The sequence below is a fragment of the Sinocyclocheilus grahami genome, unplaced genomic scaffold (genome assembly GCF_001515645.1).
Source record: "Sinocyclocheilus grahami isolate Dianchi unplaced genomic scaffold, SAMN03320097.WGS_v1.1 scaffold720.1, whole genome shotgun sequence".
In the NCBI taxonomy this organism is placed as follows: Eukaryota; Metazoa; Chordata; class Actinopteri; order Cypriniformes; family Cyprinidae; genus Sinocyclocheilus; species Sinocyclocheilus grahami.
The window spans coordinates 573,883-588,761 of NW_015505899.1; the positions used below are offsets into that span (position 1 = coordinate 573,883).

Sequence of the window (14,879 nt, forward strand, 5' to 3'; positions counted from 1 at the left end):
TATTTTAAAACAATTTTTTTCCAGCTAGAAAAAATTTAATAGCCTATACTTTCTTCTTTTCTCACGCTACATGTTATATATTCAAAAGTGACCGAGAAATACCTCTTTCTATTAAGCAATTTTGTTCTTCTTTACAAAAGACATAATTACATAACATTTTAAATTACACAGCAGCGGCGCGTAAAAGTATTTTATAATGTGTAGAGAAACAAAAAGGCAGGAAATATTTATTAGGTTTTTTAAAAGCAACTGGACAAGAGAATAAAGGGAATTTAGTACAGAAGGTGGCAGTAATGCAACACTATGGATGGCAACTGCCGTAAAACGCCAATGAAGAAGAAGAAGAAGAAGAAGAAGAAGAAGAAGAGGCGCGTTGGCGTGACGTCACATGTGTGCGCCAAGATTCGTTTGTCAGTCAGAGAAGCCGCTTGCTTTAATGTTTCTAGTTTTATTTATTCATTCCGAGGGCAAATTTTGTGTTTATGACCCAGATTATTTGTCTTGAAATTACCTGACTGATATCATTTTCTTCGTCCTTGACGTCGGTTCCGTACGACCCCAGTGTAAGTAGCTTCGGTCAGTTTGGTGTTTGTTAGTTCAAATCTGAAGGACCATACTCTATCAAAACGTTAATAATGGAGTAAATGGTTTTGAGTAAGTATTTTATGCTTTGTATATGGTGTATTCTGTCTGTTTGGTTTCACCAATTGTGTGCGCATTTCATTTGTTCTCATTACCGGCCAAAAGCTTGGAATGATTAAGGTTTTTGAAATGTTTTTGAAAATAGTTTCTTATGTTAATAAAGTCTGCATTCTCAATTGTAATATAGTCTTAATGTAATTTATTCCTGTAATGTAACGCATCATGTGATACTGAAGACTGGAGTAAGTTCAGCTTTGCATCACAATAATAAATTACATTTAAAAATATATTCAAATAGAAAACAGTAGCCTAATATTTCACAACCTTGTTGACCAGAAGAGACCTCTTTCAAGAACGTAAAAAAAAAATCTTATTTTAAACTTTTATTTTAATCTGGGGTGGACTCAAAAATGACAGACACTGTGTAATGTTCATGACACTCTCTTTTAGGATGTCTCTAGGTTTTCTGAGGTTTGTTTGGAGTCGGGCACTAAGTCCCAGTCCTCTTCGACCCATCAGCCGGGTCATCTCACGCCTGGCAAGGAGCCCATCAACCCTCAGGCCAGCATGTTCTTGCCATATTGTCTCGCCCTGGCTATGTACGTACTTCTCCACAGACACTGAGAGCGGGAGCACCAGTGTGACAGATTTCCAGAAGAAAACTAAAAAGCTGGACCCAAGAGCACAAGTCACTTTTGGCAACGTGGGTAGGAAGATTGGTCAGCGCCATATACAGTTATTGGGTGAGGATGGAGAGGAATTGGGCAAAATGCACCGTGCTGATGCGATACGACTGATGGACGAAACGGGGCTGAGGCTTGTTGCCATAAGTGACGATTGTGATCCTCCATTATACAGACTGATGAAAGGGAAACAGATCCACGAAGAGCAGATAAAACTTAGAGACACAAAGAAAGCCAAGAAAGGTGCGTTTGTCCAAAAAAAAAAAAAAGCTGAATATATGATCAAAGCTGCAATATTGCAGTCATACTACAGTGATAATCAGACTCGAATATCCAACAGTTCTCCCAATATTTTTTTTAAATACTACTTTAAGTGACAGTTGACCCAAAAATGTACATCATTTTAAATGTTTGGGTTAGCTATTTTGTCTTGAAAGTGTATGATTTCTGTTTCTCTAGCTCCTTATTTGTGCTTCATTGAAGAAACTTTTTGTTGCATCTGCAGGGCCTGTTCAATCAAAGGAGCTCATTTTTTCTTCCGATATCTCCCTTCATGACTTGAACACTAAACTGCGGCAAGTTGTCAGCTGGCTGGAAAAAAACAACCATGTCAGACTCACCATCAGAGGCTTCAGAGCAGGAACTGACGGTGGCACACCACTGGTATGGAAACAGAATATGCATTTGTTTAGTAATTCAGTGCATTTTTCAATTGCACATCAGCCGTCTATGTTTGTGTTGTTTAAAGTGAATAGTGTTTCACTGTGCACAAAGAAAGCTTCGAGTTGAAGGAATGTCCCAGAATCAAAAGAAGATTAATGACAAATATTTTGTCTCTGAGAATGAATATAGTAATAACTTGTCTGCCAGAGAAACTAACCAATGAGGAACAGTGTGTGCAATTTATAAGAGCCCACAGCAATGGCCAGTTTTGGCAGTTTATTCCACTACAGAAGAACAGAGAATGTTTAGATTCTGGAAAGTGACTTTCTGCCTTCTATGCTTTGCATTACCAGCCAATATATGCAGCTCTTAATTTCATAGCATTTATATACATCTTCCATACAAAAAAATGTATGGAATCGAATCGAACCCACGACCTTTTGCGCTGCTAACGCAATGCTCTACCACTGAGCCACACTATATTGAGTACTTACGGAATCATTGTAGAATTACTTTCTAATTGCATTATTTTTTTTTTGTTGCTCTTAATATGTCATAGATGCTCTCGATAGAACTTAACTTATATTGTCCCTGAAACATTCCTTGAAAAGTAGGGTGCAATCAATCCTTAAATACTGGAAATATTATAGGTCCCATATTGTCAAAACGGAAATTTCCTGGCTTTTTTCCATGATAACTGAGGTCTAGGGGCTATTTAACTACCATATAAGTTTCAAAACAGTCAGTCCACAGTAAAATGCACACAGCCTGCATAAAGTAACTGTGATTTTTCACGAACCGTTGTGACATTTCCGTAAGAAGTTGACGTCAGAACTGCAGTCACCACCCTGAGCACCGCCCACCGTCCCGCTCTCCTTTTGCCAAACCCCCAGACAACATCGCGTCCATGCTATTGCTGAGCAACAACATGGAAACATGTCGAAAAGGTTAACTTTAACCACGAAACCAGATTGGCCGGCCTGTAACGTTAAACATGTACAGTAAATGAACTGAAGGTAAATCTTTCCAGAAGGCCAACAATTCACTAAAAATGTTTTTATTGGTCTTAAAAAGTATTCTAATTTGTTGAGATTTGAACTATTTTTACAGCTACATTATTGTCCCAGCCACAATGAATCACAACAATGTATATACAATTACAAATGATTATATATAAATCGTCAGTTTGTTGTTTTACACACATGCACACAGACATTATTTCATACACGACATAGTCGTGAGATGCAAGAAACATAAGACATATGGCAAAAAATCTGTAGACGAGCCCTTAACAACAAAAGACAATACTTTATTGAACTTTTTCTGATAAGAAGTGTGTGCTGCAAATGCGAGCATTTTTGACTATCGTTTCTGTCCAGTCCGCTCGTTTTATCGCATTTAACCACAGCTGTCGTCTGTTTTTTGTCTGGCAGTGGCAGCAGATATGTGATCAAATTTCTAATTTGAGGCTGTAATACGTCGATTCAGGCACCCAACATCATAAGATGATATTTTAAGCTCATGTAGCCGAATCTGCGCTGGTTTGAATGGGCCACCTCCAGTTTCCCCTTTGTTTTGCTGCCTCCAGCTAGCACTGTGACGGCGGTTGACCCTAATTACCTGTGGTTGGCCTGGCGTCACTCAGAAAACAACAGGCCAATCAGAAGAGAGGCTGATATATTAATTAGACAGGCCAAAATCAACCTGTTCTCAGCAGAGCTCCTGAGAGAGGAGCTGTAAAAATATATTGAGATGGTTTTTGGTACTTACACCGCAAATATATATTCTTAAGGACATCAAGACTTAAAATAACACTCCAGAAAGGTGTAAAATACACAGTTTACACTGTTTATTTACACACAAATTCATTTTATATATGTACAACCGACACAACAACTGCATTTACTATTAAATTAACCGTGCAGTGCTGCTTTGAAAATGGACACAGGTACAATCTACTACCTAGTAGATTTGAGGATTTTCTTTTTTTCCCCCTTCTAAACAGGACAAAGTCTTAACCCAGATGGTGGAGAGGATATCAGTGCCTGTTGGCTTTGTATCAAAACCTTCTGTGGTTCGTGGGGGTCGTGCTGCCATGTGTGTCCTTCGGCTTGCTTCTGCTAAAGAACTGCAGAAAAAAGGAGCAGAGACTTCGAACAAGAATTTAAAACCCGACTCAGAGACACCAGCATCTCTTCGTAACTCCTCTACAGAGGACTCAAAAGACTTGAAGCAACAATAAAATTCTATGCAAATTTCAATACAAAAGTGTATTTTTTCTGCAGTGGCATATTTACTTTGGAACAAGTTGTGCTTTAGAAAGTTACTTGGGTTCACCGGAATATGACTCATGATCACTGGACTCTACACTAACAGCGGTTCTAAAAGGTGAACCACTGGATTTGCAGGGTCATTGAGTTCAGAATAAATGGATTTTGTTTGGCTGACAATGCTCTCTGATTTAATGGGCTCAGATTCAGAACTATGGGAGGTTTCTGGGAAGTCTGGTTTTGCTATTTTACAACTTTCAGAGCTGAAACAATGCAACTGACCAATTAATTGAGGATTCAAAGTAGTTTCTGATTGGTTATTTTGTGGCACTGAAGATGCACCTGAATTTGAAGTTTTTGTTTGACGTTTGTTTTTTGGTTTGTGGCCACTCAGACGGGATGCCAGGGAGCGTTTTGGGCGGGGTTTCAGCTGAAAGAGACAAGGTCAGTTATTTTCAAATTTAAAACATTTTAAACACCTATAGTTTGATATTTCATCAACCTCTGATTCAGCCGATCAGTTGTACTGCAAGTAGTTACCTGTTTTTTTTCAGGATCATGAACCACACCATGGCGCAGTAAACTTTGCTGCAGCAAAAAAAAACAAAAAAAAATTATTTTGTATCCCAGATTTCCCCAAATCTTTCTAAGAGTAGTAAGACAACTCAAATTGGCCAGCTTGCTGATCTAACAATAATAAAATCAGATTGGTACAGTAAGAAACATGCAGTCAAGCCAGTCACATTTTACCATGACTGAAAAAGGCTGCCCCGAAATGACTTGATACATATTAATTCATTTCATAATAAAAATTGACAGTGAAAAATGTTTAGAATGTAGATTAAGCCATTTCACTGTGTATGAAGTTTGAAAAAAAATGTAATGCTCCCTTGAACACCAACAAAAAACAGTGCTTAATGGGAGCAACACTAGACTGTAATTCTGTTGTGACACCACATAAAGTCTTTTTTCTCGACAAAACATGTTTCCGAACTAGTTTTTCGCAACATTAGAATTATAGAATTTTTGCACCAAAATTTAAATGACAAAAGAACACTTTTCATAAATTTGGAAGTTGTATCTGAATTTTATCAATAATTTTCATTTGCTAACAATTTATGCATTAAGCATTTTAATTAATTGATTTATTTATTTTGCAAAAAAAATCCTTGGATGGAAATGCAGTAAATGAAGCAGAACTCAGATGATGGGAAACCACTGCTACCTTCATTGCAAAGGACTTGCCACAGCCAGGGTGAGTGCAGATGAAGGAGCGCTGCTCTTCATGGAAAGACAGTATGTGGCTCTGCAGGTTGAACGCAGTGGTGTACGAGCGGGTACATCCATCTCTGGGGCAGTGGAACACCATGCGCTCTTCAGAGTGAACATGCTGATGCTGCTTCAGGAACCAGCTATCCCTGAATGTTTTCTTACACTGATCACACTGTACCCTGACTGAACACAAAACAATTACAAAAGTAATATTTTGTATCTTTCAGTAAAGTTAGGCTATTTACATTCAGAACAAAACACAGGATTACCAATATGAACTTTTTTGTGGTTTGTCATCTCTGTCCAGTTCTTTCCCACAAATGAGCAGCCCTCCACAGTGCAAGAATAGCCTGCAAAGTTATGACGGTATGTTAGGCTTTTCACATGAAAAGTAGGGTGATAAGCATCGAATGGCTTACTGAGCCAGAAAAAAAAAAAGAACATAACCTTGTGTTTCAGCATCAGTCTCACAAAGCTATTGTATGGGAGCAGGAGACTATATTTTTCAAAACTGTGCAAAACTTTTAATTTATTAGCTGCTATAGGTAAACGACAAGAAAAATAAAGTGCTGTAAATGGTACAACTATTTGTGCCACAACCTAGCACACGAGCAGAAGATTAAAAAATATATCATTTTCATTCTATAGAAAAACAGTAGCCAGAGTTTTCTTTTTAAAATTGATCTCGAGTTTTAAAGGGGAAAAAAAGGCATACGTCCAGTTCTTTCCCACAAATGAGCAGCCCTCCACAGTGCAAGAATAGCCTGCAAAGTTATGACGGTATGTTAGGCTTTTCACATGAAAAGTAGGGTGATAAGCATCGAATGGCTTACTGAGCCAGAAAAAAAAGAAAGAACATAACCTTGTGTTTCAGCATCAGTCTCACAAAGCTATTGTATGGGAGCAGGAGACTATATTTTTCAAAACTGTGCAAAACTTTTAATTTATTAGCTGCTATAGGTAAACGACAAGAAAAATAAAGTGCTGTAAATGGTACAACTATTTGTGCCACAACCTAGCACACGAGCAGAAGATTAAAAAATATATCATTTTCATTCTATAGAAAAACAGTAGCCAGAGTTTTCTTTTTAAAATTGATCTCGAGTTTTAAAGGGGAAAAAAAGGCATACAGGTTTGGAATGAACAACTGATCCATTCCTTTATGAACAACAGAACAAGCAGAGGACATACCTTTGTGTACCTTCTCATGACGCTTCAGTTTACCATGTTGTGAAAACCGTCTCCCACAGCCTTCATGTGAACACCTGATGATCAGAGCCATTGCAGTATTAACAGAACATCAAATGACACCACAGTTCTAAGTGTTATATTATGCTAGTTTACTGAAAGAGTTAATGACAAAATAAAGAGACAGGATGAAAGAGTGTAAAAGTCTTACAAGAACGGTAGCAGCTGGGTGTGTGCACACTCATGGCTTTTCAGTTGGTTATTTTTCTTGAATGCTTTGCCACATCCTTCAAACGTGCACTAGAAAACACATTATTAGAAATAGGAAGACAACACCAACAAAAATCATATATTATGTACCTACAGCCCTTAAAGGGGTCCTACTATGCTCTTTTATGAAGTCTTGATTTTGTTTTGGTGGGGGGATTAGTAGAACAGGCTCTCATACTTGGTTGTTCGAAAAACACATTATTTTTCACATATTTTACATTATTACAACACCCCTCTCCCCAGTCTGGCATGAACGACTTGAATAGTTCCAGTATCAAATGAAGGGCCGCCTTCTAAAATACGACATGTGCTGTGATTGGTTAGCTGGGCCAGTGTGTGTTGTGATTGGCAGCACTCAGCGCCTGGTCGGGAAATGTCATGCCCCTTACCATAGAGCTTCTGTGTAAATATTGCGTCAATATCAAATCAATTTGAGTGCGATTTAAAGGTCCCATACTGTCAAAACTGAAATTTCCTGGCTTTTTTCCATGATTACTGATCATGGGCTATTTAACTACCATATAAGTTTCAAAACAGTCAGTCCACAGTCAAATGCACACAGCCTGCTTAAAGTTCTAGCTATTTTTCACGAACCGTTGTGACTTCCGTAAAAAGTTGACGTCAGAACTAGTCACCACCCTGAGCACCACCCCACTCTCCTTTTGCCAAACCCCCAGACAACATCGCGTCCATGCTTTTGCTGAGCAACAACATGGAAACATGTCGAAAAGGTTAACTTTAACCACGAAACTAGATTGGCCGACCTGTAACGTTACACTCTCACTCAAAGGATGGACGATCGGACAGGATTGTTACTGTGAGGTGGATCGCATCTAAGGTGTATAGTAAAGACAAACTCACCGTGTCTATCTAGTCATGATGAAGATGTATATACATTTCAATTTCAGCAGGCAACTATTTTTACAGCTACATTATTGTTCCAGCCACAATTAATCACAACAATGTATATACAATTACAAATTATTATATATAAATCGTCAGTTTGTTGTTTTACACACATGCACACAGACATTATTTCATACACGACATTAGTCGTGAGATGCAAGAAACAGACATATGGCAAAAAATCTGTGCCCATAACAACAAAATACAATACTTTATTGAACCTTTTCTGATAAGTGTGCGCTGCAAACGCAAGCATTTTTGACTATCGTTTCTGTCCAGTCCGCTCGTTTTATCGCGTTTAACCACAGCTGTCATGCTTGTCATGTCTGGCAGTGGCAGCAGATATGCGATCAAATGTCTAATTTGAGGATACATTACATCGATTCTGGCACCCAACAAGATGATATTTTAAGCTCCTCATGTAGCCGAATCTGCGCTGGTTTGAATGGGCCTAGTTACCTGTGGTTGGCCTGGCCGTGCGTCACTCAGAAAACAACAGGCCAATCAAAAGAGAGGCTGATGAATATTAATTAGACAGGCCAAAATCGACCTGTTCTCAGTAGAGCTCCTGAGAAAGGAGTTATATATATATATATATATACAGTGGGTACGGAAAGTATTCAGACCCCCTTACATTTTTCACTCTTTGTTATATTGCAGCCATTTGCTAATTTGCTATAAGTTAATTTTTGTTCCTCAATGTACACACAGCACCCCATATTACAGAAAAACACAGAATTGTTGACATTTTTGCAGATTTATTAAAAAAGAAAAACTGAAATATCACATGGTCCTAAGTATTCAGACCCTTTGCTCAGTATTTAGTAGAAGCACCCTTTTGATCTAATACAGCCATGAGTCTTTTTGGGAAAGATACAACAAGTTTTTCACACCTGGATTTGGGGATCCTCTGCCATTCCTCCTTGCAGATCCTCTCCAGTTCTGTCAGGTTGGATGGTAAACGTTGGTGGACAGCCATTTTTAGGTCTCTCCAGAGATGCTCAATTGGGTTTAAGTCAGGGCTCTGGCTGGGCCATTCAAGAACAGTCACAGAGTTGTTGTGAAGCCACTCCTTCGTTATTTTAGCAGAGTGATTAGGGTCATTGTATTGTTGGAAGGTAAACCTTCGGCCCAATCTGAGGTCCTGAGCACTCTGGAGAAAGTTTTCGTCCAGGATATCCCTGTACAAATTCATCGTTCCCTCGATTGCAACCAGTCGTCCTGTCCCTGCAGCTGAAAAACACCCCCACAGCATGATGCTGCCACCACCATGCTTCACTGTTGGGACTGTATTGGACAGGTGATGAGCAGTGCCTGGTTTTCTCCACACATACCGCTTAGAATTAAGGCCAAAAAGTTCTATCTGGGTCTCATCAGACCAGAGAATCTTATTCAGGTGTTTTTTAGCAAACTCCATGCGGGCTTTCATGTGTCTTGCACTAAGGAGAGGCTTCCGTCGGGCCACTCTGCCATAAAGCCCCGACTGGTGGAGGGCTGCAGTGATGGTTGACTTTCTACAACTTTCTCCCATCTCCCGACTGCATCTCTGGAGCTCAGCCACAGTGATCTTTGGGTTCTTCTTTACCTCTCTCACCAAGGCTCTTCGCCCCCGATAGCTCAGTTTGGCCGGACAGCCAGCTCTAGGAAGGGTTCTGGTCATCCCAAACATCTTCCATTTAAGGAATGGAGGCCACTGTGCTCTTGGGAACCTTAAGTGCAGCAGAATTTTTTTTGTAACCTTGGCCAGATCTGTGCCTTGCCACAATTCTGTCTCTGAGCTCTTCAGGCAGTTCCTTTGACCTCATGATTCTCATTTGCTCTGACATGCACTGTGAGCTGTAAGGTCTTATATAGACAGGTGTGTGGCTTTCCTAATAAAGTCCAATCAGTATAATCAAACACAGCTGGACTCAAATGAAGGTGTAGAACCATCTCAAGGATGATCAGAAGAAATGGACAGCACCTGAGTTAAATATACGAGTGTCACAGCAAAGGGTCTGAATACTTAGGACCATGTGATATCTCAGTTTTTCTTTTTTAATAAATCTGCAAAAATGTCAACAATTCTGTGTTTTTCTGTCAAAATGGGGTGCTGTGTGTACATTGATGAGTACATTTTTTTTAACTTAAATGATTTTAGCAAATGGCTGCAATATAACAAAGAGTGAAACATTTAAGGGGGTCTGAATACTTTCCGTACCCACTCTGTGTATATATATATATATATATATAATTGCGATGGTTTTTGGTACTTATACCGCAAATATATATTCTTAAGGACATCAAAACCTAAAATAAAACTCCAGAAAGGTGTACAATATGGGACCTTTAAACCCGGATGATTGCAATCACTCTAAGTTCGTCTGCCTTGGGAAAGCTAGCATGTCTCCGACATAGTGATAACACTCGTTGCCTTCTCTAGTGCAGCTCAACCAGGTCTCGTCCCATTCGTCGGCATTTGTGATATCACAAATCCCGGAAAACATGCGTTGTAGTCCAAACGAGTCGTTCGTTGTAGTTTTTGAAAAGTGATTTCTGTTCAATAAAATATCTCCTTTTGAATGGGACTTTGAGCTTTGTAACTTTGCAGATCTTTTTTTATGCTCAAACAGCAACATTACAGATTAACTAATGTTGAAAAAGCATAATAGGTCCCCTTTAATATTACATTACATCATGGTACTGAATGATATTTACATCCTCAATAATAAGGATGGGCCGCAGAACTGTCACTTGCTTGCTTCCGCTATTAGATTTAGTGATCGTGTGTTTTTAGGCCTTGTGAATATATTGTTGTTTCAGTCAGTATGGTTTTGCGTTGTATGCCACTCTTTTCCAGCAAAAGTGTTTATAGCTGAAAATAACCCTCACTTAAATTTGCGGTGTATAATCCAAATTTTATAAAAGTCCTCAAAAATACCATGTTACTTTTTTGTGCGTTTATATTTACTTACAATGTACTGTTTTGTCTCTTGTCTATGAATACGTGAAATGTGTTTCTTCAAGTTGGAGTTTGTGGTGAATCCTTCATTGCATCCGTCCTCCGTGCATCTGTTAACACAGCAGGAGCAAATGAGTTTACTATGCTATTAAACTAAAACGTATACAAAACAACAAACAAACAAAAACTCACTTGTAAGGTCTGTCGCCGGTATGTGTCAGCGTATGACGAGCAAGATGATATTTCGTGCAGAACGATTTGCTGCACAAGTTCTTCTCGCACTTAAATGGCCTCTGCAATCAAACAATAAATAAGCTTCTACTTCGTTTGAACTATGACAAATGTCATTTCGTTTACATGACTATATTCTCATTTAAAATGGCTTTCAGAACGTGCCATACATGCACAAATACAACTGAAACGTTTAATTTAAACGAAACATATTCATACAGTCTTTGCTGAACATGTTGGCCCCGCGCTTAACGTACCTCCCCTGTATGTTTGCAGAGATGCGCTTCTAGCTTCCATGCTTTGTTGTACGACGCCTGACAGTCAGGAAACGAACAAATAAATATTGCGCTGGGTTTAACGTTAGTTTCATGCATTGTCATACGTTCAGCTACAAGGCATGGAGCTACCTCGTGTGCACCTTCATTTTGCTAGCCTACGAAACATCTGACGTCACTCACAACGTACGTCTTCTTCTTCTTCTTCTTTTATTCCTCATCAACTCTCTCTGAACCTCATACCTGCTGCACCTCAAGACCACATGCTCCACTGACTCTTCTTCCTGGCAAACCTCACACAATCCAGTATCATGTTTCCCTATTAACTTGAGTGTTTTATTTAATAAACAATGTCCCAATCTTAACCTAGATATGACTGTTTCCTCTCTGCGATTTCCACTACCAATCACTGAACATTTAACATCCCTCTGGATTTGATATAAATGCCTTCCTTTCCCCTCTCTATCCCACCTCTCTTGCCACATTTGATTTATTGTCTTCCATATCACACTTTTAACCTCTGCTTTACAACGTACGTCAACACTAGGATGACCTCCTGTATGGAACGCCGGTGAGGTCAAAAGCTTAAAAATGCATGAAAAACGAATGCTTTTCATGATAGTTGTCTAGTTTTATGGTGTTATATAATTAACATTAAATTTATATAAATACATGTTAAAAATGTTTTATGTATATTTCATAGTTTTAATTTTAATAATGCATAACGGCTAATCATAATACTTTGTCCATCATGTATTCTGATGACCAAAGTTTCCTATTGGCATTCTTTTCCAGCGGTAGATCAAGTACAATAGAGAGTTACAAGTACAAAAATAAATAAATAAATAATATATTTTTTAACATAAATAAATAAATAAAGAATGCTGCATCGGGTGTTCTTATGAGTTTGAGAGGTGTTGCACACAAAAAATATAGCATATGAATGTGTGCTTGCAGAGATGGAGTTTAATTGGACTAAATGCAGGGGAAGTACTGCATACATAAGCAGAGAGAAGTCTGACATTTTCACTGAAGATGGTATTTTTGTTAAACATTACAAGGTATGTAGGTAGGTAAATAAATAAATATGTAGGTAGGTAATATAATGTATATATTACTTGACTACTATATATGACTACTTTTTGATAACTTTTGAGGTAACTTGTTTATCACATTGATTTAACTAGGATAATCTTGCACTGTATTGATATAAAAATACAAAGAGAAAGAAAATATATTACATTTGTTGTTATTAACGACATAAAGTGCGTTAAACATTACATTACATTAAGGTTTCCAAAAATGGGGTTAATGAAGGAACTGCTAACAATTAATTAAATCATAAAAATGTCAAATTAAATAAATATTTTATTTGTCAAATTAATTATAGGTATAGGACACTGGAAAATGGGCAATTAAATGTTTTAGTAATGAAAATTATCCACATTAAAAAATTGTGAGCTCAAACTTGATTTTTACGCATATTTTGAAGTTATTGTACCCTGCCTTTGCATCGTCTAGAAAAAGTGAGAAGTCACACCAAGACAAAAGGCAGTAACTTCCACATTATCAATATTTGGCTGCTGATCACCATTTACAAAATCATTTGTAACACCTGTATAAAATCTAGTGATCATGGACTGTCTTATAGGCTATTACATATAATAATGTGACTGTATTAATTGTTTTTTGACCGTAACAAGCAGACAAAAAGTTAAACATGTGAGTGATACCATTTTGCAACCAATTTATTTGCAATGCTCAGTAACATAGAAGGATGCTAGACATAGCATAATTGTTTTGTATTGACTTGAATGAAAATAGCCTAACCTAACTGAACAACTTGTGGATTGATATGAACGCCAGCAAGCAGGAATTATGCTAAGAATGCTTGTGGGCTAAACATCTCCGATGATGTTCATCGCCATGTATTGATTTGATCAGGTTACAAGAAAAGGTAGGATATGTATTTAATTGCGAACTGTTAGTACTGATTTATGATTGGTCATGCTACATGCTACGCTACACCTCCTCCACTGTGAAGGGGGATCCACTCACTCACCCGCGTAAAAATCCCATGTCATATTTACAACAACCATATTTCATAACTGCTTCACCACAGCAAGTGGGAGCTGTTAAGAACAAAAAGAAGAAACAGAAGAAAAGCACATAAACATTTGAAATGGGTCATTATTATGGCAGCAACAGACATGCAATACAATTTTACAATATGTATTACAGGTGCATCTCAATAAATTAGAATGTCGTGGAAAAGTTCATTTCAGTAATTCAACTCAAATTGTGAAACTCGTGTATTAAATAAATTCAATGCACACAGACTGAAGTAGTTTAAGTCTTTGGTTCTTTTAATTGTGATGATTTTGGCTCACGTTTAACAAAAACCCACCAATTCACTATCTCAACAAATTAGAATACTTCATAAGACCAATAAAAAAAACATTTTTAGTGAATTGTTGGCCTTCTGGAAAGTATGTTCATTTACTGTACATGTACTCAATACTTGGTAGGGGCTCCTTTTGCTTTAATTACTGCCTCAATTCGGCGTGGCATGGAGGTGATCAGTTTGTGGCACTGCTGAGGTGCTGTTACATACATAAAAATATAAGCCAAGCAGCTTTATGTTGCATTAACTTATTTCTGCTAATCTCCACATTTTCAATGGACGTCTGTAAAAATATATGTACATGGCACATCAGTGATAAAACTCATTGATTCAGATGGTGATTTATTCACAGCTGAGAAGCGAGTTCTGTAATCCGAAGAACCGTAATCGGTTACTAACGTAACTTCAGTTCCCTGAGATACGGGAACAAGTACTGCGTCTTGCTTAGACGGATATGGGAAAAAAGCCTTTTTGAAACTGCACGGCCAGTGGTTTGTGCAGTGTATTAAAAAGTGTACGAACCAATGATTCGGCAGTGGAGCTGCATGAGCCTATGGCGACGAAACCCGCCAAAGCCTGCCAGAATGGGCGGGGCATCTGGCTATATAAGCGGTTGCTCGCCACAGGATTCTCAGGTTACTTCGACTGAAGCGATGACTGAGTCATGCAGCTACATAGCACGGCAAGCAACGCAGTACTCGTTCCCGTATCTCAGGGAACCGAGGTTACGCTAGTAACCGAGTACGTTCCCTTTCGATACTTCACTCGTACTGCGTCTTGCTTTGACGCATATGGGAACATAGTACAATCACGCTGTGCTAATGTAGTGGAATGACTAAAGGTATAAACTTCCATAAGCAACCAATGCTCACAGAGAAGTCAACAATAACCCAAGGCTAAGACGGGCTGAGCTTCCTATGTCACACCCAGCCTGGTTAATCGTTCCAGAGTTCTCCAGTGATACGGCCAAGGGCTCTCAGCCAGATCTGTTTATGCAGCGCATGTCACTTTAAGTGGAAAGGACCCTGGCCTGCAAGGCCGGGACTTCCAGGTTATAAAACCTTGCGAATGTGGATGGCGAGGCCCAGCCGGCCGCCTCACAAATATCCACAATGGACACACCACTGGACCATG

The 14,879-nt window shown here is 38.6% G+C and overlaps 2 protein-coding genes across 3 annotated transcripts; one reads left to right on the forward strand and one right to left on the reverse strand.

The window, feature by feature from the left end:
* The first annotated feature begins 373 nt into the window (after positions 1–373).
* On the forward strand, positions 374–4,594 carry mtif3 (mitochondrial translational initiation factor 3). Of its 2 annotated transcripts, none has more exons than XM_016244484.1 (4): positions 374–654; positions 1,093–1,568; positions 1,831–1,988; positions 3,994–4,594. In XM_016244484.1, exons 2-4 carry the CDS (start codon positions 1,094–1,096, stop codon positions 4,228–4,230), a joined length of 870 nt encoding a protein of 289 aa, XP_016099970.1. In that variant the 5' UTR covers positions 374–654; position 1,093; the 3' UTR covers positions 4,231–4,594. The 2 variants fall into 2 exon arrangements, with proteins under 2 accessions (XP_016099970.1, XP_016099969.1); XM_016244483.1 differs by having other exon boundaries at positions 374–563.
* Positions 3,823–11,530, reverse strand: gtf3aa (general transcription factor IIIAa). Its single transcript, XM_016244485.1, has 10 exons — positions 11,324–11,530; positions 11,028–11,128; positions 10,849–10,945; positions 6,930–7,018; positions 6,722–6,795; positions 5,800–5,880; positions 5,484–5,713; positions 4,799–4,846; positions 4,541–4,688; positions 3,823–4,116 (listed from the first exon to the last, which is right to left on the reverse strand). Exons 1-10 carry the CDS (start codon positions 11,444–11,446, stop codon positions 4,109–4,111), a joined length of 999 nt encoding a protein of 332 aa, XP_016099971.1. The 5' UTR covers positions 11,447–11,530; the 3' UTR covers positions 3,823–4,108.
* Positions 11,531–14,879: the final 3,349 nt, after the last annotated feature.